Below are 27,463 nucleotides of genomic sequence, written 5' to 3'. Positions count from 1 at the left end.
AATTGTGTACAGTTTAGCTGAATTTCCTGTTCTTAGAACAGAGTAATTCCTAAAGTTTTATAAAATATATCCTAGTACCTTAGAACTGCGCCTGGTGATTTCAAACCTACTTCCTGAAAAAGATTGAAAAGTCAAGGGACGCCTGAAATGTATAGAAGAGTGGGTGAACAAGAGTAATTTCTTTGAGGTTTGTAATTTCGTATTTTTAAATTAAAAAAAGGTTTTTTTAATATATTCTAACTTACCTGCTCTGGGTACTTGCTTCCAACTATCTCTGCCACTGTGTTAAAGGAAGGAGAGTCCGGGTAGGTCTTAGCCCCCATCTTCAGGTGCACAATGATCTTGGTCCCCCGGAAAGACATCCTTGACATCATTTCAGCATCCTCCACAGAGATGCAAGCAGTGGGAATTCGGGGCACATTAGGCTGGTAATCCTGCCATCCAGTATGTGGGCTGTGAAAACAAAAATAAAAACAGTGTTAACAACTTAGTTCCCTAAGCTATTATTATTACAAAACTTTAAAAAGAATACTTTCAGTAGCATCCCCAGCAGACTCTCAAAAAGGATATATTCCCTATCTTTAAATAAACCTTTTGATAAAACACATCAAAAGTGTTTTCATACTATTCCTCATGTCTGGAGAGCTATTCTGTGCCAGCTCTATTTTGGTCATTGCCATGCTTTGACATTACAGTAGTAATGCTTTATTCACTACTTTATCAGGAACAAAATCAATGAAAAGTCAGTAAGTGAACAGTTCATAAGAAGTGCATGCTTTTCCCTGTCATTAGTAATGAAATTAAAATTCACTACTTCAACCATTCCAACATCAGACTGGAAATTAAATTTGAAGAGCACTAATGTGAGACACACCAGGAAAAATAAGACAATGAGAATGTAAAAAAACTAATAAAAAAATCTGCAAGCACATTCATTTATTTTAGTATATTAAAGATTTCAACCACTACCTGTAGACAAAAGAGGACTAAAACCAAACCAAAACAAAACCCCGAACAAAAAAGCCAACAATTAACTTTACACAAATTATGCAGAGAAAAACTAAGATATGCCCTATTAGATGTAAGGTGTCTTCCATTTAGGAACAGTGATGCCTTGTGGAGATGAAAAAAGGGGAACAAAATACAATAAAAATAACCACAAAGTTCCTCTGATATTTACAGTGTGATATGGAGTGATGACTTCTTTCCTCTCTGAAAGCTGTGGAGGGTTTCAGGACCACTTAAAGCAATATTTTCCCTCCAGAGGCTTCTTGTACCAGTGCTGCATGCAGAGCTAACTGGAGGAATGATTCCACATCTGACATCACACGATCGTTATAAGGTAATGGACAAGTTCCTTAACAAATTCCTTCAGCTTTTTTTTACCATTTGACCATTATTTACCTACTTGCCATTTTCTAGTGCTTTGTATGTGTCTTTCAGAAGTATTAAGAAATTCAGCTGCATCTGAAGTCAATACCTTTAAAGTGAAGTTGTATATAAAGCCATACATGATGGAAAAAACATGGGAAAAGAGAGAAATCAGGATCTAGATGTATGCCCAAATTCAAACATACTTCTGATATTAAATCATTCATTGCCTTCATTTCCCACTTCTAAAATTGAAATAAAATTACTCCTCATTACAGAGACAGAAAAAAAATGGAATAAAAATGCTCTTTGTTTCAAGAAGACAGATTCAATGAATGTTCTGATACAACAATGATAGGAAATCGACTGGCATACAATTACATGTCCTAAGTCCTAAAATAAGCTTAGAACTGCACATTGAAATATTAGGGTAAAACTGAATAAGTAACTCTCTAGTACTTCTCTAGGTCATCCTCTGCAATAAATCTCTAAATTGAAATAATATATGTGTAATGCTCTATTTCAGGTCTCCTTCGTAATTCTCACATTTCAGTTGCTACTCCAGAGGTGCTTTAAACATACATAAAATATTCAGCTACCTAGAAGCTTCTTCAGTATTCTTATGAATATGCCATTTGTCAATGTGTCTCAATTGCTAAATTTGACTGAATTCTACTAAATTAGCAAAATGCCACTTTCTGAAGGAATTATCTGAAGCTAAATGGTATCCTTAACCTACATGTTTCTCAAAAGCTAAATCATGTTTACCTACATGTTACCCTATGAAGAAGGGCTAGAATTCAAGCTTTCAAACCAGATTACAGGCATTTTTATATACAGGTATATAAATGTAATAAATTCACAGGTATATTTTCACACCATTCATAAATATACTAATAACAGAATCACAGAACAGTCGAGGTTAGCAGGGACCTCTGGAGCTCATGTGGTCCAACTCCCTGTTAAAGCTGGCTGTCCAGAATCATGGTCAACAGGTAAAAACTTCACCTATGAGCCTACTTTGTGTAGCAGATACATATTTTTATACGTTTAAACAACTTTTTAAAAATGTATATACACTTAAACAATTTTTTTAAAGTTCTACATGTATACGTATAAACATATACTGAAAATTAAATACTAAAAATCAGTACAGATGTCTTATGGGAAAGATCTGTTTACTAGCTGGGAACAGCTTGGGAAATTATTGCTCCCAGTTTTTATGGCTGAACTTCACACAAAGGCTGATGACCTCTCTCCTCATCAGCTTTGCAGGTTGGGTGACCCATAGCCCACCATGAGTACGAGCCCAGGTACTCAGAATCTCTTCTACCACATAACCCTCCCCAAGTGGCAAAAACTCATGGAGGCTTATAAATTCAGATCTTACCCTTTGACCCTGAAAATAAACCAGGACTTCTGCCCCCCCCTTCTATTAAACTACAACAATTTGCTGCATATGGTTAATATTTCTTGGAGTGTTTGGGGATAAAGGTAGCACTGAGATACTTTCCAAAAACAAAATAAACACAATGAAAAAAATGAAACAAACAAAAAAACCAAAAAACAACCAAACAAAACAAACCCCAAAACCCAAACCTGACAATTTCATGTATTAATGTTCCAAAAACTTTCTAGATTCAACAACCAAAAAGAAACAGTTTCTGCTAATTTTAAATTAATTCATTCACCTGTGTTTTCTGGCAAGGTTATGTCTTAGTACTAACATGCAATGTACACTGAAATGCAGTAAATCAAGTTTTATCTCCACCTGTATTGATTTCGTTCCCCTTATTTCCCAGGTGCTCAACAAGAGAAACTCCTAAAACTGTATTTGTTTCTCCAAGATAAGTAGCAATTACATATTTTACAGATGCTCAGTCCTGACACTCCACCACAACTGTGAATAAAGTTCTGACAACCCACTGAGATGCACACATACTTACAAACTTCAAATAAATGTTTGCAAATACAACATTTACCCCAGTTAGCACAAAAAACAAACCTTGAAGTCATCCAGTAGGCTTTCCATTTCTATGCTTGAACTACTATTTCACTGAGATTCTAATGGTAAAGCAAACTACCCAAATTAGGACATTTTGGCAGAGCCAGCAACTGTTCAGATGGTACCAGGACCTGAAGGGAATGGATGACTGTCCAAATGATTGCTACAAAAAGAGAAATGGACACTGAGCACTATCAATACAAAGTCATAAGGCAGTATCACAGTCCTCTGTATTCCTAATGCTACAAGATGAACTCAAGCAGAAAATATTTGTGGAAGATTCTAAGCATCTTGGGATATAACTGATTAAAGTTTATATGTATGCAAAAGATGCTATGTGTCAAGGATATCTAAATAATAATTTACTCAATATAAGTATGAAAGAGTACATTAAATAATTCTTAGTAAATAAGCCCCTTTTATGCAGAGATCACTGGAAGGCTGCTGACCACATTGCAGGACCAGAGCAACAATTAAGCAAACAAAATGGAAAAGAAATTGCTCTCAGACAATTGTGTGTAGCAGGCAAAGAGAAGTAGTCCTGAGTTTGGATCAAAACATGAAGATGTGGTTCAGCAGAAAGAATTTTGGTCCTGGTGGGCGAGGAAGATTTTTCTTTCATTGTGTTTGAACTAGTATTTGTGGATATTCTTTCTAAAGAAAAATAAATTTGCTTAAGAAATTAAAAAATATACCTGATTTGCATTTATCCTGCTCCTGGGAAAAAAAAAAAAAGAAAGAAAAGCATCACAAAACCAACAAGGGAGATCACAAAGCAACAGCAACCCTGATGCAGAATCAGGGTACCTACAGACAACCAAGGTGCAACTCCAGTGTGTCCTGCTGTGTCACCTGGGAGTCACATCAGCTGCTACTGCTTCAAACCCAAACTCCCTCTGAAAAAATTGTTGCCACCTGGCAAAGCCTGAATTAATTTTGCAAAACTTTATTTATACACATACTTTACAATACTTTACACCATACTTCGGTGTATAGTAGAGGAGTGCAAGTTCTACTGTTTGCTTGTTTTGTTAATAAAAACATTCACATTTTAGACCTACTGGATCACATTATCTCCATACTTAAACTACTTTTAAAATTGAGCACATCTAGCTAGATGTGCCTTTATAAACCTATTAATGTCAATAAAAAATCATAGAATTGGCTGGGTTGGAAGGGACCTCAGAGATCATCAAGTCCAACCCTTGATCGACTAGTGCTGCAGTTACTAGACCATGGCACTGAGTGCCACATCCAGTCTCTTTTTAAATATCTCCAGGGATGGAGAATCCACTACTTCCCTGGGCAGCCCATTCCAATGCTTGATCACCCTCTTGGTAAAGAAATTCTTTCTAATATCCAACCTAAACCTCCCCCAGCACAACTTAAGACCATGCCCTCTTGTCTTGCTGAGAGTTGCCTGGAAAAAGAGACCAACCCCCACCCGGCTACAGCCTCCTTTCAGGGAGTTGTAGAGAGTGATGAGGTCTCCCCTGAGCCTCCTCTTCTCCAGGCTGAACACCCCCAGCTCCCTCAGTCTCTCCTCATAAGATCTGTGCTCGAGTCATTCAATCTCAAGATTTATATTCAGACAAGCTTTAGATAAATAAATGGTTGGGGTTTACTTTTGATAAACCCCTAGATTTCACATCTTAGAAAGTATTTAAGAGAAATATCAATAGATGAATAATGAAGCAGTTAAAAATGGTCATTGTTGAAAATGGTCATCAACTGACTAGTAAGAAACATATGTGGCTCACATCTTACAGGAAAATATAAAGGAAGCATAAAAAAGTCAAAAGGTAGCTAGTAAATTAGTTTGCCTCCTGAGTAAATTAATTCAATAGAGGAAATTAAAAGGCATAGGTGGAAAGAAATTCTACTAGTGTCAGGTCAGTTCTGGTTCTTGTTACTGTGGTAGATGACCTTGTGTGCTTCATTACTTCTTTCCTGGACTAACAATCTTTATCACTAAGATAAGCCAAACTGCCCAAGGACAAGTAAACTATCTAAGAAGCAGTGGTTCAAGCTAAACTGGATGTTCTGATATAAAATACATCTCAAGTTGAAGCCTCAGGCAAAGACAGCAATCTATTAAAGGGAGAAGTTAGTATGACATGACAAGAACTATAACATGACTAAAGGAAAACAAAAACAACAACAAAACTTGATTATACAAAATCCTTTGAAGACTATTTTAGTCATAATGTGTATACACACACTCCCAATGCACAGTTCTTCACACCACCCTCACAGGGTTTGGGAAATACAAAACAACATTGTGTAAGTATCCTTACTCACTCATACTAATTACTTACATGATGTGTTCTCTACAAGACCCATGCCATATTCTCTATACCAAACACACTGATACCAAACACTCATATCAGGTCAGCTGTTTTTTATGATTGACTTAAAAAATGAAATAATTCCTGAATTGAACCATAACTGTATTATTCACTAGCTATACCTATGGCAAGATCACAGCCTTAACTCAGGATAATGAGGTCACATCATTCTCATATCTTCATTCTGTTGCTTCACTTATATATTCTATGTATCACAAAAACCCCTCCCAAACCTCCACATACAAAGCTTTATACTTTTAAGGAATGATGGAATCTCCAAAACAAAAGAGAAACAGTACATCTTGATCTCAAGGCTATGGAGAAGAGCTACTCAGGAGTGCCTCACTCCCGTATTTTTCTCTTCATCAAAAGCAGCATGGGAAAGGCTGAACTCCATTCGAGTAAATACTCTTTTTCCAGAACCACACAGTCCTTGCAAGACAAAACTTGTCCTTTAACACACTCAGACTGTGTACATTCTTTTAAGATTCTAACCATTATCTGGATAAAGGCCAAAGTGTAAAAGAATTAGTTAAAATGTCAAAAGTATTGTTAATCTTCTCGGAAGTATTAGGCCTTTACAAATAAAATCAAGACTATTCCCTACTTACAGCCACTTGGCAAAACACAGAAGAAATAAATTCAGTCTAATTTTGTGTTTCTGTCACTATTCGTCCCAAGATTCTCTTGCTTTCTTTGCTTCTTATATTGCCTTTGTTGGATTTGATTTGTAGGTTTACAGTAAGATGAAATAACAGCAAGACCAATGAATTTGAAATAAAATATGAATTATGAAGTATGAAAGTAAAGAGCAAAAATATGATGTGGCACAAGTATGGAATGAAATGATACACCAGCCTGATACAAAGGAGTATAGTTATACAGTCTCTTTTAGATTACTTTTTACCAATCTTTAATTGATGTAGCCTCTGCATTAAGTGTAATGAAGTGTAAAAGAGACTCCAGAAACTACAGGCTGGAAAGTAAAACCAAGGAAAACCCCCTTTGAAAAAGAGTACATCATTACTTTGTTACCACATGGACTCCATTTAAATAAACATTTAGAAAACGGCATCTAATCAGTGGTAGGCACTCATTAAAATTAGGCTTTACCAAACACACATAATAGCTTTGACATAATTACATATGTGCTGGGCTGCAGAGTGCAATGAACATGTATATGTTTGCATTTTATTCTAACATTCAGTACCACACGCACCAAGGGAATTCTACCAATAACCACAGAAGTTTTTACAAAATAGCACAGATTAGATATGGTTTGTCAAACAAGAAGTAGAAAACAACCATGAATGGTAAAATGATCAAATGAAGCAAATCAAATGAATTCCATTCCAGGATTGCTGGGAAAATAGAAAGGTCTGCACAGTCCTTTCCAAACGTCTGTAGGAAATGGAGGCTTGCATCAGCTGCTCTTCAGCTGGAAAAGTAACTTTCTGCATCTTGCAGACATGAGGATGACTCTCCAGCAGCTGACAATACCTTGAGGGAACCACTTAAGTCTGGCCTCCTTCTGCTCAACGTGAGCAAGTGAGCTCCTTCCTCCTGTGTTTACATCTCTGCCTCGTGAGAATGCAGCTGCCTGCTCCACACTTCCATAGGTATCTTAGTGGAGGGCTCCTGGAGGGAAAGCCAATGACAATCTTAATTGCCAGCAGCTGCAAGGCTTCTGGCTTCATGGGGTTGCTTTTTATTTTTTTGTTCAACTCCTGGCTTCTCAGTCTTGAGCAGAAGCCATATTTATATCTTCTGTGACCCCTCTATCACCAGAGACTAGTGAGCACACAAGCCAAATGAAAAAAATCTCACTGGAAACAGATGTTATACTTTATACCTACAGGAAGGATATAAATAATTCCAAATACAGAAACCCCAAACATCAACAAAACCACCTATTTTCTTTACTTGGAAAGCAGAGAATCAGACAAAAAGGCACTACAGGCCAGCAATACATTAGCAAACTAAATAGCAGCTTGCTGCCTAGAATCTGTCCTTGAGACCTCCTGCATTTAATGATGTTTGTTATTACTGATAATGAATTCTTCCACTAAAATCATCAGGCACAACCAGGTGTGATGAGGCACCATAGTTTTCAGGGTTGGATCAATCACCATCTGGTGCCTCAAAGTCTCTGCTTCACTGCAGACAGTAAGTGGGGAAGGCTGAGCTCCCCCATGTGCAGGCATACACAGTAAGTCCCACCAGAAACTTGAGTTTCCTCTGGCACTGGATACAATACTTTACAGGACAGTATGTGAAGGTTCCTCCTCCTTCTGACAATTGCTCATGATATAGGGTAACATGCAGCCACCTCACTCAGGGAGATGGATGAAAAGCATAGGGATGCAGGATACTGGCCTCACCCCTCATAAAACTTCTTTCTGGTAATCAGCACATCACAGAGGTAAGTAGAGGGGAACAAGGTCTGAAAGGAATCCAGGAAAGTTTCAAACTCACAGAAGTGAGCCTGGATAGAACTGTTCTACTTTTCTTCCTTCTACACACCACACATAATTTGGAGTAGTACACTCTTTGGACTTCCATCCTCCACAAAAAACCTAAAATACAAACCTAGCTTAAACTCCAATAGCTTTTCCCTAGGTTGGAGCAATGCAAACAAACCCTCATGGAGATACATTTTTAGAGTGGAAAAATTAAAGCTTAAGAATTAACAGGAATATAAGGACAGTCTAGAAAAAACCCACAAGATAGAAATAGGAATGACAGAAGGGAAACAGGTCTCTGAAGACAGCAGGAGGAAGCACAGTATCTTGGCACAACTATGTAGATGGATAAAAGGAGAGACCTTCTAAAAGTAAAAAAAAACTACAGTGAAATAACTTGGGTATTACCACCATAGACAGCACAGAAGTAGAACCCAGAAATGAAGTAGAAGAGAGGAAATGGAGAAATGTTTTCTACCATTTGTGACCCTGTTTCCACTGAAAATCAGTGGAAGACACTTGTCAGGGTGAGCCCCTATATTTTCTGAGGAAAAATGAAACTCTGAAAGATGTTCACTGCATAAATACTTCTTTCACTCTCCCAGATCTAATTACTAGAGAATATTAAACTATTTCTATTAAGCAATCCAACACTTCTGCAGTTGAGGTAAAAAAAATAATTTCAGGTCAAGAGATTAAAAAGTGTATTAGTAAAAATAATATAAAGGGAATAAACATTTATTCTCCCTCCAAAAGTGAGAGGCTTTAGTAGTACCACTACTAAAAGGAACTATTTCAACATCACCTGACCATTATCTTAGACTATTTAGTTGACATATTATACAACACTCAGGAAACGTAAAATGCAATGTAAATGCTTAAGTGATAAAAATACTTTATCTAATAGTGTATTACACTGATTTGATAAACTAATTCAATAAAATGCTATGTTCTTATTTTCAAAACTCAGGTAAGTCTCAACTGTCACTCCAAAGTTATAGAGGTGCTCTGAATTTTTCAGTTTCACGCTTGAAAGCCACTGTGAACTGAAAAGTTTCTTTTAGCAACAGAATATATTTACAAAGATTATTATAACATTTTAATAACTCCTGTGAACTAGGACTAAATACTGAGTAGCACAGCAAGATGTCATGCCAAGTATGAGCATTCTTTTCCCAGCTGCACTTGCTGGTTATGGCAGATTCTCCCAAAAGCTTCATAATCTGCATCAGATGAAATATAGTATGTCCCAATAGCTACATATTTCCTCAGAACAGCTCCTTTCCTGGCAATTAGTGTTGTGTTTAGGAAATGAAGAGTGTCAAACTGAAAAAAAAACCCCAATCTTTGCTGTGCAAACCACGGTTGACAGAATGACTGAATCAGTTCTAGGGATGTTCTCTTGCTGCCGGTTTCTTTGGGAGGACACAGGAAGAACATCCCATGCACAGCAGCTGCCATTAGGAAATGAATGTAGGGGCTTCCCAAGAAAAAACTTATGTCTTGAGAATTCAAGACATTTTCCTTCTTCAAAAGGAAAAGAAAAACTGCTGTTGAATGGTAACATTTTCTCACTGTTTTATGTTAGCTATCAGGTTTGTTGCTCTCTTCAGTGCATACAATGAACTCAGATTATTTTGTGTATTGTTTGGAGGTTTGTGCTCTTCCTGTTTAATCCTGGGGATACACTGATTTCTTCATCATCTGCTGAAGGGGAGAGAAAAGATTAATCTCAGCCCCTCTCTTACATGTTATGGATTTCTTTAATATCTAATAAAGAGTACCTAGGAGAGTTCTCTGCTGGAAGAAAGACTGTCTGGAACAATACCATTTTCCTTCCTTTTCATTAGGTGATCTGTGCTGCATAGGAAAATGTTGGAAAAAAGATAGGCTGGAGGCCTTTGCTGGAATGTTCAATGACAATCATGACTATTATAGTCTGCACATAAATTTAAATACAGAAATGCTTTTCCACCTAATCCAAGGGCACAAAGTCAGGTCAGATAAAATGTGCTGCTTTGAGAAGGTGAACTGGAATTAGGGACATGACAAGATTCCAACTACCTGAAAAGTGACAGCCATGGGAATGCTGCAGCTCTCTGAGCTCACCTCCAGTAGTTCCAGCACAACAGAGCTGTCTGGGGAACCATCCATCTGTCCTGGGTGGTTCTCTCTTTTGCTCAGACAGTCTCCATGAGGAATGCCATGCGTCAAGTCACCTGCATTCATAGACCTCTGCACAGCCTTAGAACTCAAGATACAAACGTGCTGAAGCCCACCTAGGGCAACACTGCAAGACAGTAATAGAATAAAAAGTAGGATTTCTTTTCCTAGTGTTCATATGCTAATAAGGAATTATTTTTTTTCCTCCTGAAGAACATTACGCAGGACAACTAACTTACTGACTGTTGATGGTTGATTTTAATACTGAGACCACATATATAATTTCATCAATAATATAAACAGAAAATCTGTTAAAAACTGTAACTACTTAGAAGTATATTGTATACATTTAAAAGCAGAACTGTGCTTTACAAGACAATTTACACAGGCTGAATTAACTTGCAGCTATCAAGCATAAATTTCTTTCTATAAAATACTCTGTAGAAGTACTACATTTCTGTGTAAGCACATTGGAGTTACTTAAATTATTTGTTGGAACTGGTACATGTTTCACATCTAGCTTGTCTGTAGGCAGATACTGAACACTACAGAACAACTCTGGATGTGTGCAGTTAGTAACTATTTACCTCATAATTTAAAGCAGCTGTTCTGAAGAACAAATTTAAAGATCACCAAAGATCACTTAGAGCTTGCAAAGCCTTCGTACACCTAGACAACAAAAGCAGGCTGCTCAATTGACAGGAAGATAAAGGTTCACTGACCTGCAGATGAATTTTGTTTTGTAATCTACACACTGACTAGAACCAGTATTAACTAACCTCCTGGACAGTGCCTGATCCACAGCTTAACCACTGAACTGTTCACCTGCAATGAACGGCTGATGGTTGACATGACCCATGGTATACTGCACATCACAGAGTATCACTTCTTGGTGCCCCAACTAAAAAACTGCCAAGTAGCCTGGCTGCAAAAATGCTGCTAACTCAACTTCTTGCTTGGAAATTTCTGATTTCTCAAACATCTGGGGAAGATGGATATGTCTAGGAGCATCCTGCTGAAACAGACATCCAGGTCGCAAACTCTGTCCTGCTAAACCTATAATGCCTTTCTGAAATACACAGGTGGAGGTAGACAAAATAGTCTATTTGTGGTAAGAACTTCTCACCCATGAATGTCCTTGGACTAAAAAACCCTTCAAGCCTCACAGCTACTTTACTAATACTCAGCAGTTACCCAAACTGACCTGAGTGCTTTAAAATATACACTTACATTTTCTTTAATCTGCTAGACTGACTTAGGTGTAACAATATTCTTGTTCCATACATCTTTTGTTTATACACATACACAACAAGCACATCACATGATGAGCTGACACTGATCTAAACATTTTTAATTATTTTTCTAAATTTTTTACTGCAACTATGACCAACTACACTAGAAGTTTCAATTTAGACTGGGGAGATCCTCAGAGAAATTATTGGCATTCTCCTTTGCTTCCCCAAGAAATTTCTATAGACAAGCACTACCTGGGAGTCTGATGCTTCTCAATGGTGTTCTCCAATTACATGTCATCTTTTCACACTTGCCTAGATTCTGCCATCTTCTCACTAACTCCCAATTCATTCCAATAAGTATCATTGATATATGTGAGAAAAAGCAGCCACGGTAAGGGAAGGAGTTAAAGGAATGCATCACTGATTGTCACTGAGAAGTACCACATAATGCTTTACATGACTGAAACCTAATTTTAGGCACTGAAAAACAGTTACGGTTCTAGAATCAGAAACTGCAGCTGCACTTATTATTCCAAGTTTTCTCATGGGTATCTTAGTTCACATAGCATTTCTGGCAAGACTGAAATGTTAGAATTCTCAGACACCGCAGCACACAATTTTTGTTTTCCTAGACTGTCAGCATTATAAACTAAGTAAAGGAAAAATAAAAAAACCCTCATAGTTTTGTGGAATTACAACCTTGGATGGTTTCTCAGGTGAATGTGGCAGCCTGGGATTATGGACTTCAGGTGCTGGCTGCATCTGGACAGAGCTGAATTCCCAGCTTAAGCTCTTTGGGCTTAAGCACAAATTCTGATTCCTCTAATGCCCTCCTGAAGATACATACCCTGAAGATTTGGTACCCTATCTGCCTAGTCACTTAGCATTCTTTCTGCCTCTCCTAACTGCAGCCTTCACAGAGCCTGAACCTGGGAGCCCTGAAAGTTATTTCCTTCTTTGGAGACTGCAGGGAGACACAGACCCTCCCTAAGGTATGATCACAATGTATTCCCTGAAAAGGTGCAAACAATGCTCAGATTATAGAAAACAGCAAAATCCCCCTTTACATCCCACCTGTAAGCTAACTCTTTCCAAACCTCAGACCTAGTGGCAAAATCACATTTGAATCCCCTAACCTAATTTCTAGTATTCATATTGTTCCTGATGATAAAATATTGCTATTAAGAAAAAGCCTTATACTTTTATGAAATGCCATCTACTTCATGCTCTTTCCAGGGGCTTCTGCTCTCTCATGGTGAGTTGTTACTGAATTAAACTGAAAATCCAAATTCTCTGAGCTACAATCAACCAATTTAAAAAAAAATATTTACATTTTTAAGGACTATATTGCAAGGCAATCATCTGTGTGCTCTGCCACTCACCTCCTGACAAAGCCTTCCCACAGATCTCTGTCAGGTCAACCTGAAATCTCAATCTAGCCAAAGTTAACAATCAAACACACTACATTTTATTTCATAAGAAAAGCCCACGGTTATACAATTGTTTATCAGCAGTAGCCACCCACTGTTATGAAACACAACCATTACTTTCTTCTGGTACAGGCAAATTATTGCAGAATCTACTATTGACTACCTAATCACAGTTCAGAAGAGTCAACATTCAATGTTGTCTTCTTCAAAGACATGTACAGATGTCACAATAAGTAAACATTCAAAAATACTATTGCTGTTTGCAAACAGGGAAGAAGATAATAGTAACTTGAGCTACTCAAGATTCCATAGGGATACAAGGCAGAGTGATGAATGAAACTTCAGAATCCCTGGTTTTAGTTAATTCACATTGATTATTCTCCCTCATCTGACAAAAGCATCTTTTATTGTCCTGGGCACAAACACCTAGAATTAATCTGAATTTTCCAGAGCTAAAGAGTACAGCACTTTCAATATCTCTTCTTGAGGTATGTTTTATATTCTTGACACTTACTAGCAAACTAATTTGATGAATTCTGAATAGAAATAAGTCAATAAGGAACTACGTGGTTCCTTTCTGTTTCTTATTCTTAGAATAAATCTTCTTTTGTGATCAGAGTAGATTAAAATCCAGGAATTGCAGTCAATGCTCAACCTTGCTTAACAATAATTAACACAGACATATCAAAGACGTCCTCCCTTTGCTTCACAGAATATTTGCAATACTCATACTAGACAGCCAATACAGAACTATGACAGAGAGTGAGTAGGAAAGCAAGGTAGCCACACAGTTTAGCAAAGATCACTGACCCTACTCACCCATCCAGCTAATGACATATGGGAACAATCTATAATTAAAAAACCAGAAGTCCTATTTAAAAAGGCAAGTCAGAACAGAACAAAGTTCTGGCTTCACATTTGCACCATCCTCCTAAATACAGAAACAAAACGAGAGAAAGAGTAAGGTGCCTGAAGGAGAGGACAACAGGCAAGTAACCAAAGCTGGCATTGCTGGCAGAGCAGAGACAGGAGTTGGCACCTCTCATTTAATAAACCAGATGGAGAAGGATTTTTACCGTTTAGCCCTATCCTGCAGGCAAGACCAAAGAATTAGGACTTGATGCAACAAGATGAATATGATAAGAGAGAGGCTCAGGTGACTGACTGGATTTGAAGGGAAAAACAAAGCCAGAGAAAAGGATTGAAGTAATTGAAATTGTTACACTTACAAGACACAAGACTACTTCTACAGGGAAGAACCCATTATTACTGTTGGCCATCAGCATCAGGCTACATTTAGAAAACAATTCTAAACAACTGTGGAATAATTGGCTCCTACTTCTTGAAAACACAAGTAAAAATCTGTGTGTCATAAATAAGTCATTTCATCAAACAAACCAGTCTAGCACATCACACTTAAATGCCTGACATACACCATATTACAGCTAACACAGCAGGGTAAGGCCTTCCTATGTGAAGACAACATTTAATGAAATAACACAGAAATACTCTACCATATGGACAAGCCACAAGCAAGACTGTGGGAAGTAGAAAAAATAGCAAAAACGAGAGGCTCCCTACCCCCGGAAAAATAATGCATGCATTCCTGTAAAGAGAAAATGTAATATGTAGGAGGAAACCATAAATGTTTGCTCACATGTTTAAATAAACGAGGCAAAAAAATGAGGAATTAGGATTTCCAAATCTTCTGCATGCTTGCAACATAAACCAGAGAGATTGTGGCTACTAACAGTTGGGTAGCACAGTAAGTATATATAAAAAATGGCACCCATAATTTTCCAGCTGTTTGTTTTACATCAAATATGTAAAAGGTTACATATCAAATTAAAACATTTTGTTGTATGCCAGAGACAGGTTCTGAAGCACACACATCTAGCCAGAGTCCATACTTGTGGGACTTTCTTGCCCCCTGTTCACTTTTGGAAATCAGCAGCACCTCTTGAAAAGAATACTTCAGATGTTTTACAGCAGACACAATGTTTTATAAGTAAAACTTTAATATAAGCATGCTAAAGCTGTTCTGTAATATGTAGTTATTTTTTTAACATAATTAGATTAAGAACAATATCAAATAAATTTTGAAAAAGGTGTATTAAGTAATACAGGAAGCAGAAACAATACTTTCGGGGAAGTACAAACTGGCAAGCCAATTATAAGACATGAAAATAATAAAATTGGATAGACAGGTGAACCCATACAATAGCCCTCTGTTTGGACCAAAATAAAAAAGTGAGTTGCTGTGTAACTTGAATTTAATGGACTTAATCCCAGAAAACCTCAAGAAACAACACCTTCACTCTATCTTTTTCTTTTTAATGAAAGAGAATTAGGCTACAATTATACTCAAACATCAATTCTGTACCATTCTGGTACTATTTAATCCTTTCCAGGTGTTCAGAGCTATGTGCTCATGTGCTCTGGAGATGAACACTCCTGATAAAGTCCTCAGTGCCATGCTTACACAGTAAAAGCGTGGAAAACTACAGAGAAATGAAATGACAGCCTACATACTTCTCAGATCCTATCAGCAGCTGAAAATAAATAAACTCCTTGTGAAAATAATTCATTGGCATTGTATTACTCAGATCCCTCTCTATAATCTTTATCTGCATTTTCATAATCAGATTTCCCTTCAATCTGCTACATTTATGGTTGCCACGTACAGGTGAGATGCTTGTGACAGTAATCAAGAAAAATTAATACTGCAACAACATTAAAACAGAACCTACAATTGATGGTTCAAGCCATCACAATCATGTCAGATGGTTCTGAACTTACTAACATGTTTTTGTAGGCACAGTACAGACTCAGAAGGGGCTGGCAGCACTGAAGAAAGCCGGAACTGATTAGGGCAAAACAGGAAATCAAGGAAAACTGCTAAAGTTCCCAGTACTCAACCCACAGCAAGCACAGCTGTAACTCCTTAAAGATCAGTACAAGAAACACAAGACTTGGCAGTTTTATATGCTCAACATCTTTATATACATGAACCAGTAACGCAAAGGTAGAATAAAACTGCTCCTTTAAATCTTATTAACTCCAGGATATCACCAAATCTAATCAATGGGTGCTCATGGTACCCAAATAAGACCAGAGTTAACACATGGTATTCATTATACAAGTGGCCATCTAGCCACCAACAAAATGTATGAGTCAGTAATATCAGAAGAGTGGGTGGGCTGGAAGCAAACATAAAAAAATTTAATAATGCATTGATCAAGGTTTGCCTTGGGAAGTTATTAGTGAGGAAGTGTGGTTTTCAAAGGGCTGTTATTCTCACAGCATCTTTCTGGCTACCAAAGTCTATTGACAAAGACTTTACTGGCCCTTTAGCTACCTCTACCAAAGTTACAGGACACTGCCTATATTACTAGACACTACATGGGTGAAACTACTCCCAATTACATGAACGTAATCTTGAACAGGAGTAGTCAAAATTAAGATTTGGAGAAGGCCCTTGTTAGTCTCATCACGATTTTACTGACTTTATAAGAAAACAAATATACCAAATGTATGAAATTACCCAAAGGTTTCAGATGTCACATCAGATCCTGTCTACTGGGGAAAAAAAAAAAAACAGTTATGCAGTTCAAAGCAAAAAGAGGCAAAAAAATTGGCAAAGGCTAAAGATAGATTTGGACTTAAAAAGCATCATCTACAGAGTTCTTACTACTATGAAGTCACCTGAAATCTGACTTCTTAATCACTGCTCAAATAGCAAGAACCCACTGTCTAATAATATTCTGTCCTAAAGCACAGGTTCCATTTCTTCTCTTGCTGACAGCTAGGATTTGCCCAAAAGTGAGCACAAAGACTGCACTGCAGAACACAGTCTGGCATGTTGGCCTTCAGGGAACACAGGAAGCAAAGTAAAAATTAATGAATTGTCAGTTAACAACATATACAGACATCCTGGGGTGAAAGCCCCTAAGTGCAGGGCAAGAAAATTAATCCCACAGCACACCACCAGTTCATATCTCTAAGGGCAGAAAGACAATGTACACAGCACTATGAAACATAACTAGAATCATGAGCTCACCAGAGACTCATAAAACATGGTCTACTCTTATTTTCTCTTGTTACATCACAAACCCATTCTGTGTGTCCCTTTGAAGAACAGAAGACAATATTCTGTATCCTATTGCCACAGGATATTGCTTCAGGACTGCATCTCATTGCAATGTCTCCTAAGACCAATTCCTGACTCTATACTAATCCCATAAGAGAAAAGTGGTCACGAATCATCGGTGGTGTTTCCTGATCTCTTCAGTCATGCTACAGCATTCCTGTTACATCTCCACAGTTACTACCCTGTTTCTTCCCGCTTTTATGTCTCATGCACTCCCCAGGCAGACAGAAGATGCTGCCTATTCAGGAGACTATTGCTTGTAGATAAAAAGCTGTGTATGAGCCAACAGTGCATGCCTGCAGCCCGGAAGGCAAATCACATCCTTGCTGCATCAAAAGAAGTGTGGCCAGGGAGAGGTGATTCTGCCACTTTGCTCTGCTCTGGTAAGAACTCACTTGGTGTACTGCATCCAGCTCTGGAGCCCTCAGTACAGGAAGGACATGGACCTGATGGAGGAGATCCAGTGGAGGGACACAAAAATGATCAGGGGGGCTGGAACACCTCTCCTACGAAGACAGGTTGAGGGATCCGAGGTTTCCAGCCTGGAGAAAAGAAGGCTCCAGGGAGACCTAATAGTGACCTTCCAGTATCTGAAGGGGGCTTACAGGAAGGCTGGAGATGAACTGTTTGCAAGGGCCTCTAGTGATAGGATGAGGGACAATGGTTTTAAATTAGAGAAGAGTAGATTTAAAACTGCATGTTAGGAAAATGTTCTTTCCCATGAGGGTAGTGGAAAAATGGAACAGGTTGTCCAGGGTGGTTGTTGAGGCCTCATTCCAGGAGATACTCAAGATGAAACTTGACAAGGCTCTGAGCAACCTGATCTAGTTGAGGGTATCCCTGCTTACTGCAGGGCGGTTGCAATAGATGACCTTTAGAGGTCCCTTCCAACCCAAATTATTCTATGATTCTCTGATATTTTTATAACAAAAAATAATTTTTAAAAAGTGAATCAAAAGTTAGCATGCACAATATCAAGCAGGGGGAGAATCAGGTTCACCAGTTTTCCAGTTGCCCCAGAGATCAGGTCTAAACTACCTTGACCACAGCTGCATTCTCCTCCCCACTGAAAGAAAATAACTCCTCAACACAAACATTCACCCTGTGTGCACAAAACTTGCATGCTAGGGAGGAAAAAAAAAGGATTTTAAAAACACAAGGCAATAAGAAGTGATACTCTGTCACTGGAAGATGATAATTAGCAAAGGAAGCTTCTTGAGTAAATAAATGAAGGCATCAGATCTACACATAATAGAGGCAAACTCTTTATTTTCCTACTTCCAACAAGAGCAAGCTTCCTTGAAGTAGAAGTGGTGGCACTGCTCACAATAGTATGCACCAGGAACAAAGACCATGGTGTTACACTCAATCAGTAAGAATTCCAGAGACCAGCTTGGCACTGTCACATGAAATGGAAAAAAAGGTAAATAGACTAATAAAAAAAGTAGTAGACTTTTTTACTAAAGGAATATAGAAATAGTTTACTTTCACACTCAGAGAAATGTCTTGTGTCCCAGACATCCTTTGAAAAACATTATTTCTGGAAGCTTAACCCAGCAACTTTCTGCCTCCAAAAGAGATCTTTCTTAGCAGTTTTTCTTGACAAAAAGGCAATCTGGTTTCACCATTTCTAAAAAAAAAACCTTTCAATAATAGTAACATTTGATTTTCTATACACATCAGCATCAAGGAAACCTACTTGGCTGACATGCAATGAACACCCTTGTCTTACCTGATTTACGGAATGCCTCAGCTCTGTCCTTGAGCTCTCTCTTGCAATTACCATTTAATAATGAAAAGCCACAACCTGTGCTGAAGTAGTATAAAGTACTACTAAAGAAGTAGTATCACAGAGGGCAAATTTCTGACCACTACAATGGAAATTACACCATAAACAGTTTAAATTATTACATAGGGGATGTGACTTGCTAAAAGGTCTCACATAGTACATCCATATTAGCCATTTAGCTGAATAAAGAATGAGGTTTTGAAGTGAACCTCCCAATATCCTTGTCTGCCCAATCACCAAGCAGTCTCTGAGCACCAGTGCTAGATTCCTTTCTGAAAAACCTAAACCAGAAGATGCACTTAATGCATGGCACAGAAGATGCACTGAGCAGGGCACAAGAGTTAACACATGCTGGGTATCAGCTGTTGCACCTAAATCTTTGTTTGCAGCTTTTTTTATATAAAAGCAGTATTTATTTTATCATCAGACGGAAAAAACTTAATTGCAACACAGGGACTTTTGTTTTGAAAGATCTAAAAATTATTTGCAATCAGAAGAGGAAAAAATTTGGATAACCACTAAGACATTGTCCTTAATCCCAAAATAACAAGACACAAGATTATTTCATTAGCCAAAAAAAAAAAAAAAAAAGGAAAAAAGGAAAAAGGTTTACAGATGGACTGAAATACATGCCACCCCTGCAGACTTGATAGCCCAAGGCTACCTTAATTAGAAGCAAAGAAAAAATTGAGAGGACTGAACAGAACTGCAGGATATTAACTTGCATACCACACGCACTAACATGCCAAAAGCTGGAGTAACCACAAATTCCTGAACGGATGCAGAACTTGAAGAAGGGGAACAAAATTCAGATGCACCAAGGGCACCAGCAGCTGATGCAGACTAGGCCTGTAGATATGGCTGGAAATGTTATGTGTTGGATTCTCTCTAACTATGCATCCTGTGAGCATCAGCCAGGCTGGTCCCTAGCGTGTCCAGATATGCCACTGAGGCTGCATGGCTTCAGCAGCCCAGAAAATCACACAGCCACCAGGGTGCTACAGGCAGATCAGAAGAATGTGTGTACAAGTGTTGGGCAAAAAGAGGAAAGTGAAGCAGAAACTTATAAAAACTAGTAATACAAAAACTCCTACTTCATTTTGTATATATAAGCCACTCTCATTTTTTCCTTTCAACAAGTGCCAAAGGCACCTTATTTATACCCAAATACCTGAAGAAAGCAAATATTTTTTAGTTCAGCAGCAATCTGGATGACCAGTCCCAGACTAAAACAGACCAAGTGACTAAAGAAAAAGTGAAGACAAACCTAACTCTATTTTGTGCTACTATAGGCTTGCCTATTCATAGCAATCACTTTGCTTATGAAATAATGAAAATCAAAGAACACAATAAAAAAATTAACTGGTTAGCTGAAGAGCTCCTGAAATTATTTTAAGGTAGGTTAAGTTTTAGAAATTTAGACATGGGTCAAGATTTTTTGGCTGCAAGTAACAGCTGGTAGTTCAGGCTATTTAATGGGCAACCAGAACAGCTTTCTAGGGTCAAACTTTCTCACCAACTTCACTCCCAGGCTATGATACATGAAAGGCAATACAGGACTGCTTGGCTATACCATGTAGCATACAGAGAGACAGAGATGCTCAAGGACCTGACCTACAGCTCATGCTCAGACTGGGCTCAGGTCACGTTGATTCCCATAGTAAAAGAGAACTGCACTCAGACAAGTCTTAACCAGCTGAAATACAGTGCCATGGACACGGCACTGCTTCCCCTCTATGGACAGCAGAAGAGGTCAGAGGAAGAATGACTCATGAGATGGTACAAAAAATGATGTATATTGGCATTCATTGTACAAGGAGCAGCAGAACAAGAGGCGAAGGAGCTTATGACCAGAGAATTCAGTATTTCAAAAACAGAAACATGAGATTTAAAGGTCATATGCATCTCTTTGCTATGATAGAAAACTAAAAGAAAAAAAAAAAAAAAAACCAAACAAAAAAAACACCTACCAAAACTTCTGTACTATGCCAGATTTCAGAAAAGTTGGCAAAACAAGCAGAAGCTGAGTGTCTCCACCACTCTGTGAATACTTTGCTTAGACATGGAAAGGAGGAATCTCTCTTTGTCAGGCAAGTGTCACATCTAGAACCAAAGGCAGCAGACCAAGCATTAGGAAGAGGGGATGTGATAAGAAATCCCTGTGCTAGCACCTGAGAGAGCTGAAAAATGACAGTAACTCAAATACATTGCCAGCAAGATTGAAAAGAGAATTGTTTACAAATAGTGAAGAATAAAGGGGAGAACAGGAAAAGAAAACACACTGATAGTACAATGTATATAAGAAAAGATAAACATTACTGTACATGGTAAAAGAAAATAAAGCAAGTGAAGTTACAAAAAGGGAAAATTAAGATAAAGGAGCAATAGTGTTCAAATTCACATACATTACATGAAATGTAATTCCAGCCCTGGCATGCCTGCATTTAATTGTGTCATGTGCATCCACTTGGGCTACCCACACAGCCTCTCATAAATGTTGAGTTGCACCATGCCACTCAGGAATCCAATTTTCATCCAGACACAGCCCTTGATTAGAGTCACTAGAGCTTCACAAATAGACATTGTTTCTTGGCCACCTGTAACCTGAAAAAAGGGAGAGGAAGTGAAGGAAATTACTTACTTCAGATAAGTACAAGATGCTGAATTCAGCCCCAAAAGAGGAAAACTTGATCAAGTATTTGACTTCCCAGGTCTGTTTTGGCCTTGTACTATTTCCCCCATTGGATTTCTTATATAATGGAGAAGCTGTTCAGCAACATTAAAAAAAATAATAACTGAGCTCTTGGCATTTACCTTAGAGAATCTGGGGAACTTTATTTTTGAGTTCCTGAAAAACACTCAATTTTGCTTCATTCTAGAGCCCTTAAAGTGGTTATTCTTACAAGACATGGTGTTATGACTTTATCTAGTCTGTTGTTCTTGAGGAACAAGAATCTACTTATTGCCTCAGATTCATAGGAGCACCACAGGATAAATATTGGACTATTTCAGTAGCTAAAGAATATTTATTATCTACAAAATGTTCTAAAAATTACAGATTTAAATTGAGTATTTTTGCTCTTATAAACATCCACTACAAACTGTGAAATACTCATCAGTTTATTGTATGTAAGAGTAAACATATGTATTACTCTAACTTCTACAGGACCATTAATCACAACACAGTCAAGCTACCAAAGCAAACCAAGTCAACATCCTGATTTCTTCAAAAAGCCAAATCTAATTGATACTGTTGACTGATTACAATAATACCTGTTATTTGAGAAGGTTCATTAAAAACAGTTGTGTTACTCTGAACTGCTAATTATCCATGTTTAAATGTTTTTATCATTGTTTCAAGAATTGCTTCAGGAAATTGTTACTGAGAAAAAAGCTGTCAAACACAGAGTTTGGGGGGCAGGCAGGGAAAATTAACTACCTGTTACAGTGCCTTTCTCCTGAGCAACAAAACCCACTCTGCCATGATACCTATAAAATAGCAAGATAATTATTTGACTCTAACACAACGAGGTAACAATGCCACGAGACACAAGTGCCATGAAAAATAGTAATACCAACCATGTAACTACTGTTATCACTTCACAGGCCAAGGAAGATGCTGTTGCTAATTTTATTTCCTAGTCACTTACCACTTCTGCCCAAAATAAATTAATCCAGTCCTTGAAACTCAACAAGTCCTTCATTGTCACCAATGAATTGCCATAACCCATTAATATAAACACAGCACTGAGTTTTCCTTAGTAAATTCAAGTTCATCCCTTCTTGCCCTCATTCAGAGTAGAGATGTTTGAGTCCCTAAGCAGTTACCCTCCCAAACTTTAAAGGAAAATAAGCTGCCCACATAGTACCTGCACAAAGGTTACCTTCAAACTTTCTTCCCTTGACAATGTGGCAGCTACTTGTTATCTCTGGAACAAGGAACTACTACCAAGCAAGAGAACACTGATTTTGTTCATGTTGTGATTTTACCAATTCTGTCCTGTCAGTAAGCTTTAATAATCAGCCCTTATAAGCCTAAGATTTTAATCTACCAGAAAGCACCTAGTTTTAACCTATTAGTGTTATTCACATTGCAAGGTGACCTACAAATCACACCACAAAATGGCTTCCATTGTTCCAGCCAGTCTAATTAATTACAAATAGAGTAAAGCAAACCCCCTGTTCAAGAGGTTTAAATCTTAAAAATAAAAAAGACACAGCAAAGCTGATATAATTTAGGGAAAACTGTGGAGTTACACCCATCATTCACCTGAGGAAAGTGACAGTGTAGTACCAGGAGGATACTTTCTGCTAAGATGTTTTCAAGTTGTTTCAGGATGCTCCTATCCCAGTGACATTTATTGGTAGTATAGGTCCATTTGTAAACACACAGACTCAAGAAGTAAAGGTTCTAGTCAACAAAACTGCAGTATATAAATTGCCAGAATGCAAGACTTTCTTTTATAACACATAGAAGACTTTTTTTGTCTTTCTACCTTAAATCTTTCATCCTTCTAACATGCTACTGCCTTCAGAAACAGTGCCCAGACACTAACTCACAAGAAGCACCACGTTCAGAACACAGTCCATCCAGCACTGCAAACTGGTAGGACAGTCAAGGAGACACAATCTGATGATGAAGACAGAACACAGCAGAAAACATGGAGATAAAATCCACCCTGCCTACAATACTTATTTTCTGTTAGAAACAAACCAGAGTTAGGCATCAGAGAGTGGCAGAAGTGACAGACTGCACCTGAGCACCTTCTTTAATACAGGAAAAAATAGATAAACCAGTCCCTTCTCCCACGCCCCAAAATCCAGAAAGTACATTTCATAAAGAAATGCTTCCTGGCAGCATCTAATTCTGAAATCGCTTTTGGGAATGACACCTCAGTTGCCAGCCTTGATTAAGGATTCAGTTCTTCTACACAAACATCCATTAGGTTGTTGTTTCTCCTCTTTTCATTCAATTCTCAAGTAGCTGTAGTGCCAGTATCAAGACCTAATAAACAGGCTTTACTACCTGAAGTCTGCATCTCTTTTCCTCATCTCTAAATTTTCCACTACATATTAAAATGCAGTTCTATAAACAGTTTGGCAAACAGAACATACCAAGAGTCACTTTAAAATTAACACCTCTACAGGGTGTCAGAACTAACGATTGGATAGATCATTGTTCTAATCAGCTTCCATTTTTCAGATAATGAAAAGATTATAGATTGCAATATCCTTTGATGTTACCATATATATCTATTTTGAAAGCATACTATTTTTCATAAAACTGGTTTTGAAACATATTCTACTCTGTTCATTATTATTAAATTTATTTTAAAATTATAGGCATTTGTTGAGCATCAAGAAATACACTAGTATAGTTTGGATACTATCTGAATTCAAAGTATTTTACTTTTGAGAAGCATTTTAAACAGGTAGTGTTGGCTTCTTTAGAGTAATATGGAGCATATAAAAATGCTGTCAAGCAACTACACTGGCAGCAGAGCTGCCCTCTGCACATGATCTAATAGTACAGTTAGCTGGCATTTCTGCATTTCTCCAAATTTTTGAGGCATCACAAATGCTGATGCTTGCAGAATTCTCATACTGCTGAGATGCAAATAATTTTATTTTGACTGCAATGGTGGACTCAAGCATGCTTCCAAGTGCCTGTCCTAGCCATTTCCCAGTCCTAGCCTCAAACAAGACTCAAAACCAAAGCACCCCTTCCCATTTCATCACTAAGCACATGGAAGAGAAGGTTATCAGGATTTTCCAAGGGGAAATCATGCTTGATTAATCTAATAGCCTTCTGTGATGTTGCAACTGAAAAGGAACATGGAGGGAGTCCAGTGGATGTGGTCTACCTTGACCTTAGCAAGGCTTTTGATGTGAGCTCAGGAAATGTGGAATAGAAGAATGCACAGTGAGATGGATTAAGAACTAGGTACACAATAGAGCCCAAAGAGTGGTGATCAATGATGCAGATTCCAGCTGGAGACCTGTAACTGGTGGAGCCACCCAGGGACCAGTGCTGGGTCGAGTCCTGTTCAACATCTTTACCAATTACCTTGATGATGGGACAGAGTCTTCTCAGCAAGTTTGCTGATGACACAAAGCTGGGAGGAGTGGCTGACACCCCAGAAGGCTGTGCTGTCATTCAGAGGGGCCCAGACAGGCTGCAGAGTTGGGCAGGAAAAAATTTAATGAATTACAACAAGGGCAAGTTTAAATCTTGCACCTGGGAAAAAAGAACCCCAGGTTGGGTATAGGTTGGGGACTGAGCTGTTGGAGAGACGTGAAGGGGAAAGGAACTTGGGGGTGCTGGTGGATGGAAGGATGACCATGAGCCAACTATGTGCCCTTGTGGCCAAGAAGGCCAATGGCATCCTGGAGTGCATTAGAAGGGGGGTGGTCCATAGGTCTAGAGAAGTTCTCCTCCCACACTACTCTGCCCTGGTCAGGCCTCATCTGGAATATTGTGTCCAGTTCTGGGCCCTCAGTTCCAGAAGGACCGGGAACTGCTTGAAAGAGTCCAGTGCAGAGCCACAATGATGAAGGGAGGGGAACATCTCACTTATGAGGAAAGGCTGAGGTAGCTGGGTCTCTTCAGCTGGGAAAAGAGAATAAGGGCTGACCTCATTAATGTTTATAAATATGTAAAGGGCAAGTGCCAGGAGGATGGAGCCAGGCTCTTCTCAGTTATGTCCAATGATAGGAAAAGAGGTGATGGGTACAAGCTTGAGCACAGGAGGTTCCACATAAATATAAGGAAAACCTTTTTCATTGTCAAAGTGGCAGAGCACTGGAACAGGCTGCCCAGGGAGGTTGTGGAGTCTCCTTCTCTGTAGACATTCAAAACACACCTGTTCCTCTGTGACCTGCTGTAGGTGACCCTGCTCTGCATTCACTAGATGACCTTTCAAGGCCCCTGCCAGCCCCTAACTTTCTGTTATTTCTGTGATTTCCCAGCCTGGACTTCCATAGAAACAAAACTAAGGTTCACAGATCAAACAGAAACTGTGGTAGTATCCAAACAGGACACGATTCTAGTTTATGATGTGGCACACATTCAAGGTCAGGTTAGCTACCACTGATGACTCCTCTGCTGGTAGAGTCATTGGGCAACTAGAGGGAGGAACAAATGGCTTATATGGCTCTGAACAGAAACTGTCTAAAAGAAAGATATTACAAAATACAGTACCTCAAGAAAACTAAAAACGCTCATTTGAAAAATGCAGAAGTATATATAATAAGTAACATACCAACTCATCTAAAACCACTTATTTTTTAAGAAATCGTTATTTCTACATACCTGACTTAAAAAGCAGAGTGAGAATTAAAAGCCTTATTGCTCAAGTGTTCAAAATAATATTGTTCAAAGTAGACTAGTCCTTCATCTAATACAAGTCAGCCTCCTGATAGGAAAACGACAAATACAACAAAAACTGTAAACTTACATTCTTGTCAAATTACAGTATGATTAGTTCATACCATCGTATGGTACATGTTGTCACCAAAGACAACTTGATTTTAGTTGAAATCAGAATATTTATGGTAGCCTTGAGAATGCAGGAAGTTCTTTAAAACAAATATACAACATTTGCATCAGTAACAAAAATGAGAACATTTTGAAAGACTGATAAAGCACAAGGGAAAAGAACTATTGTGCAGCCAATAGTTTCATAACCAAACACCCACTCGTAACTCACAATGTTTAGGTCATAGAGAACAAAAATGCCTGCCCAAAAATGACATGTGAACTACAGGCTGACATGTGAGTCACGGGGAAAAAAGAGAAAAATGCTTACCTATGAATTGAAAAAGAAGCAATGGATCTAATGAGGGATGCCACTGCTCCAGCTTTAGCAGCTTCCACTGCTCCCCGTGATCTGTACTGCACAGTTTCACTGTAATTGATGAAAGGTTCATTGTAGACAACAATCTTCCCCTTGGCCTCCTGAGCTCTTCTGTGCAGTTCATCAAAAGAGGAAACCACTATGACTTCTGCTGTAATTCCTGAAAGAAAGTATTGCAGTGGCTTTAACATTGCTTTCCTATAAATCTCCTACAGGCAGTTTTAACACATGAAAAAAACATGGGCAGTGTAGAGCACAAGAAATCAGATTTAACTTCTTATCGGAAAAGGGAGATGATGGGAAATGCTTCAGGGATTGGTACTAAATAGCTATAATAGCACCCTGAACCAAGTACACACAGTTCCCTAAACCATGCTGTCAAGGTTGGTATTAAAATACAACTTTTAGGGCAAGAAGGACACACAGGGGGAACTCTGTACTCTGCATGTACTTCAACACCTTACTGCAATCTTTTATAGTACAAAAACACTTGCAAAAGTTGCCTATGGGATTAATTTAAAAAGATAGTAATCTTTTCAAGGAATTGTTTTGGTATGTTGCTAAACAACTTAGCTTAACATAAGACAATCAGAAGCACACACTTTTAGACTGAAACACTTAAAAATATTTTAATCCATGAATTAAATCAAATCT

At 38.2% G+C, this 27,463-nt stretch overlaps 1 protein-coding gene across 2 annotated transcripts in view; it reads right to left on the bottom strand.

Moving 5' to 3' along the window:
- Positions 1–27,463, bottom strand: part of CPQ (carboxypeptidase Q) — a 163,063-nt gene that overhangs the window by 97,060 nt on the left and 38,540 nt on the right. For both annotated transcript variants that reach the window (XM_030446386.1, XM_030446385.1), the window contains 2 exons: positions 26,762–26,969; positions 246–453 (listed from right to left, as the gene is read on the bottom strand). In XM_030446386.1, the coding sequence (XP_030302246.1) occupies positions 246–453; positions 26,762–26,969 (416 nt within the window). The remainder of the gene's footprint in view (positions 1–245; positions 454–26,761; positions 26,970–27,463) is intronic.

Source organism: Calypte anna, chromosome 2 (assembly GCF_003957555.1).
Source record: "Calypte anna isolate BGI_N300 chromosome 2, bCalAnn1_v1.p, whole genome shotgun sequence".
Classification (NCBI taxonomy): Eukaryota; Metazoa; Chordata; class Aves; order Apodiformes; family Trochilidae; genus Calypte; species Calypte anna.
Note: the sequence above shows the minus strand (reverse complement) of the source record. Positions and strands in the feature narration are given on the sequence as shown.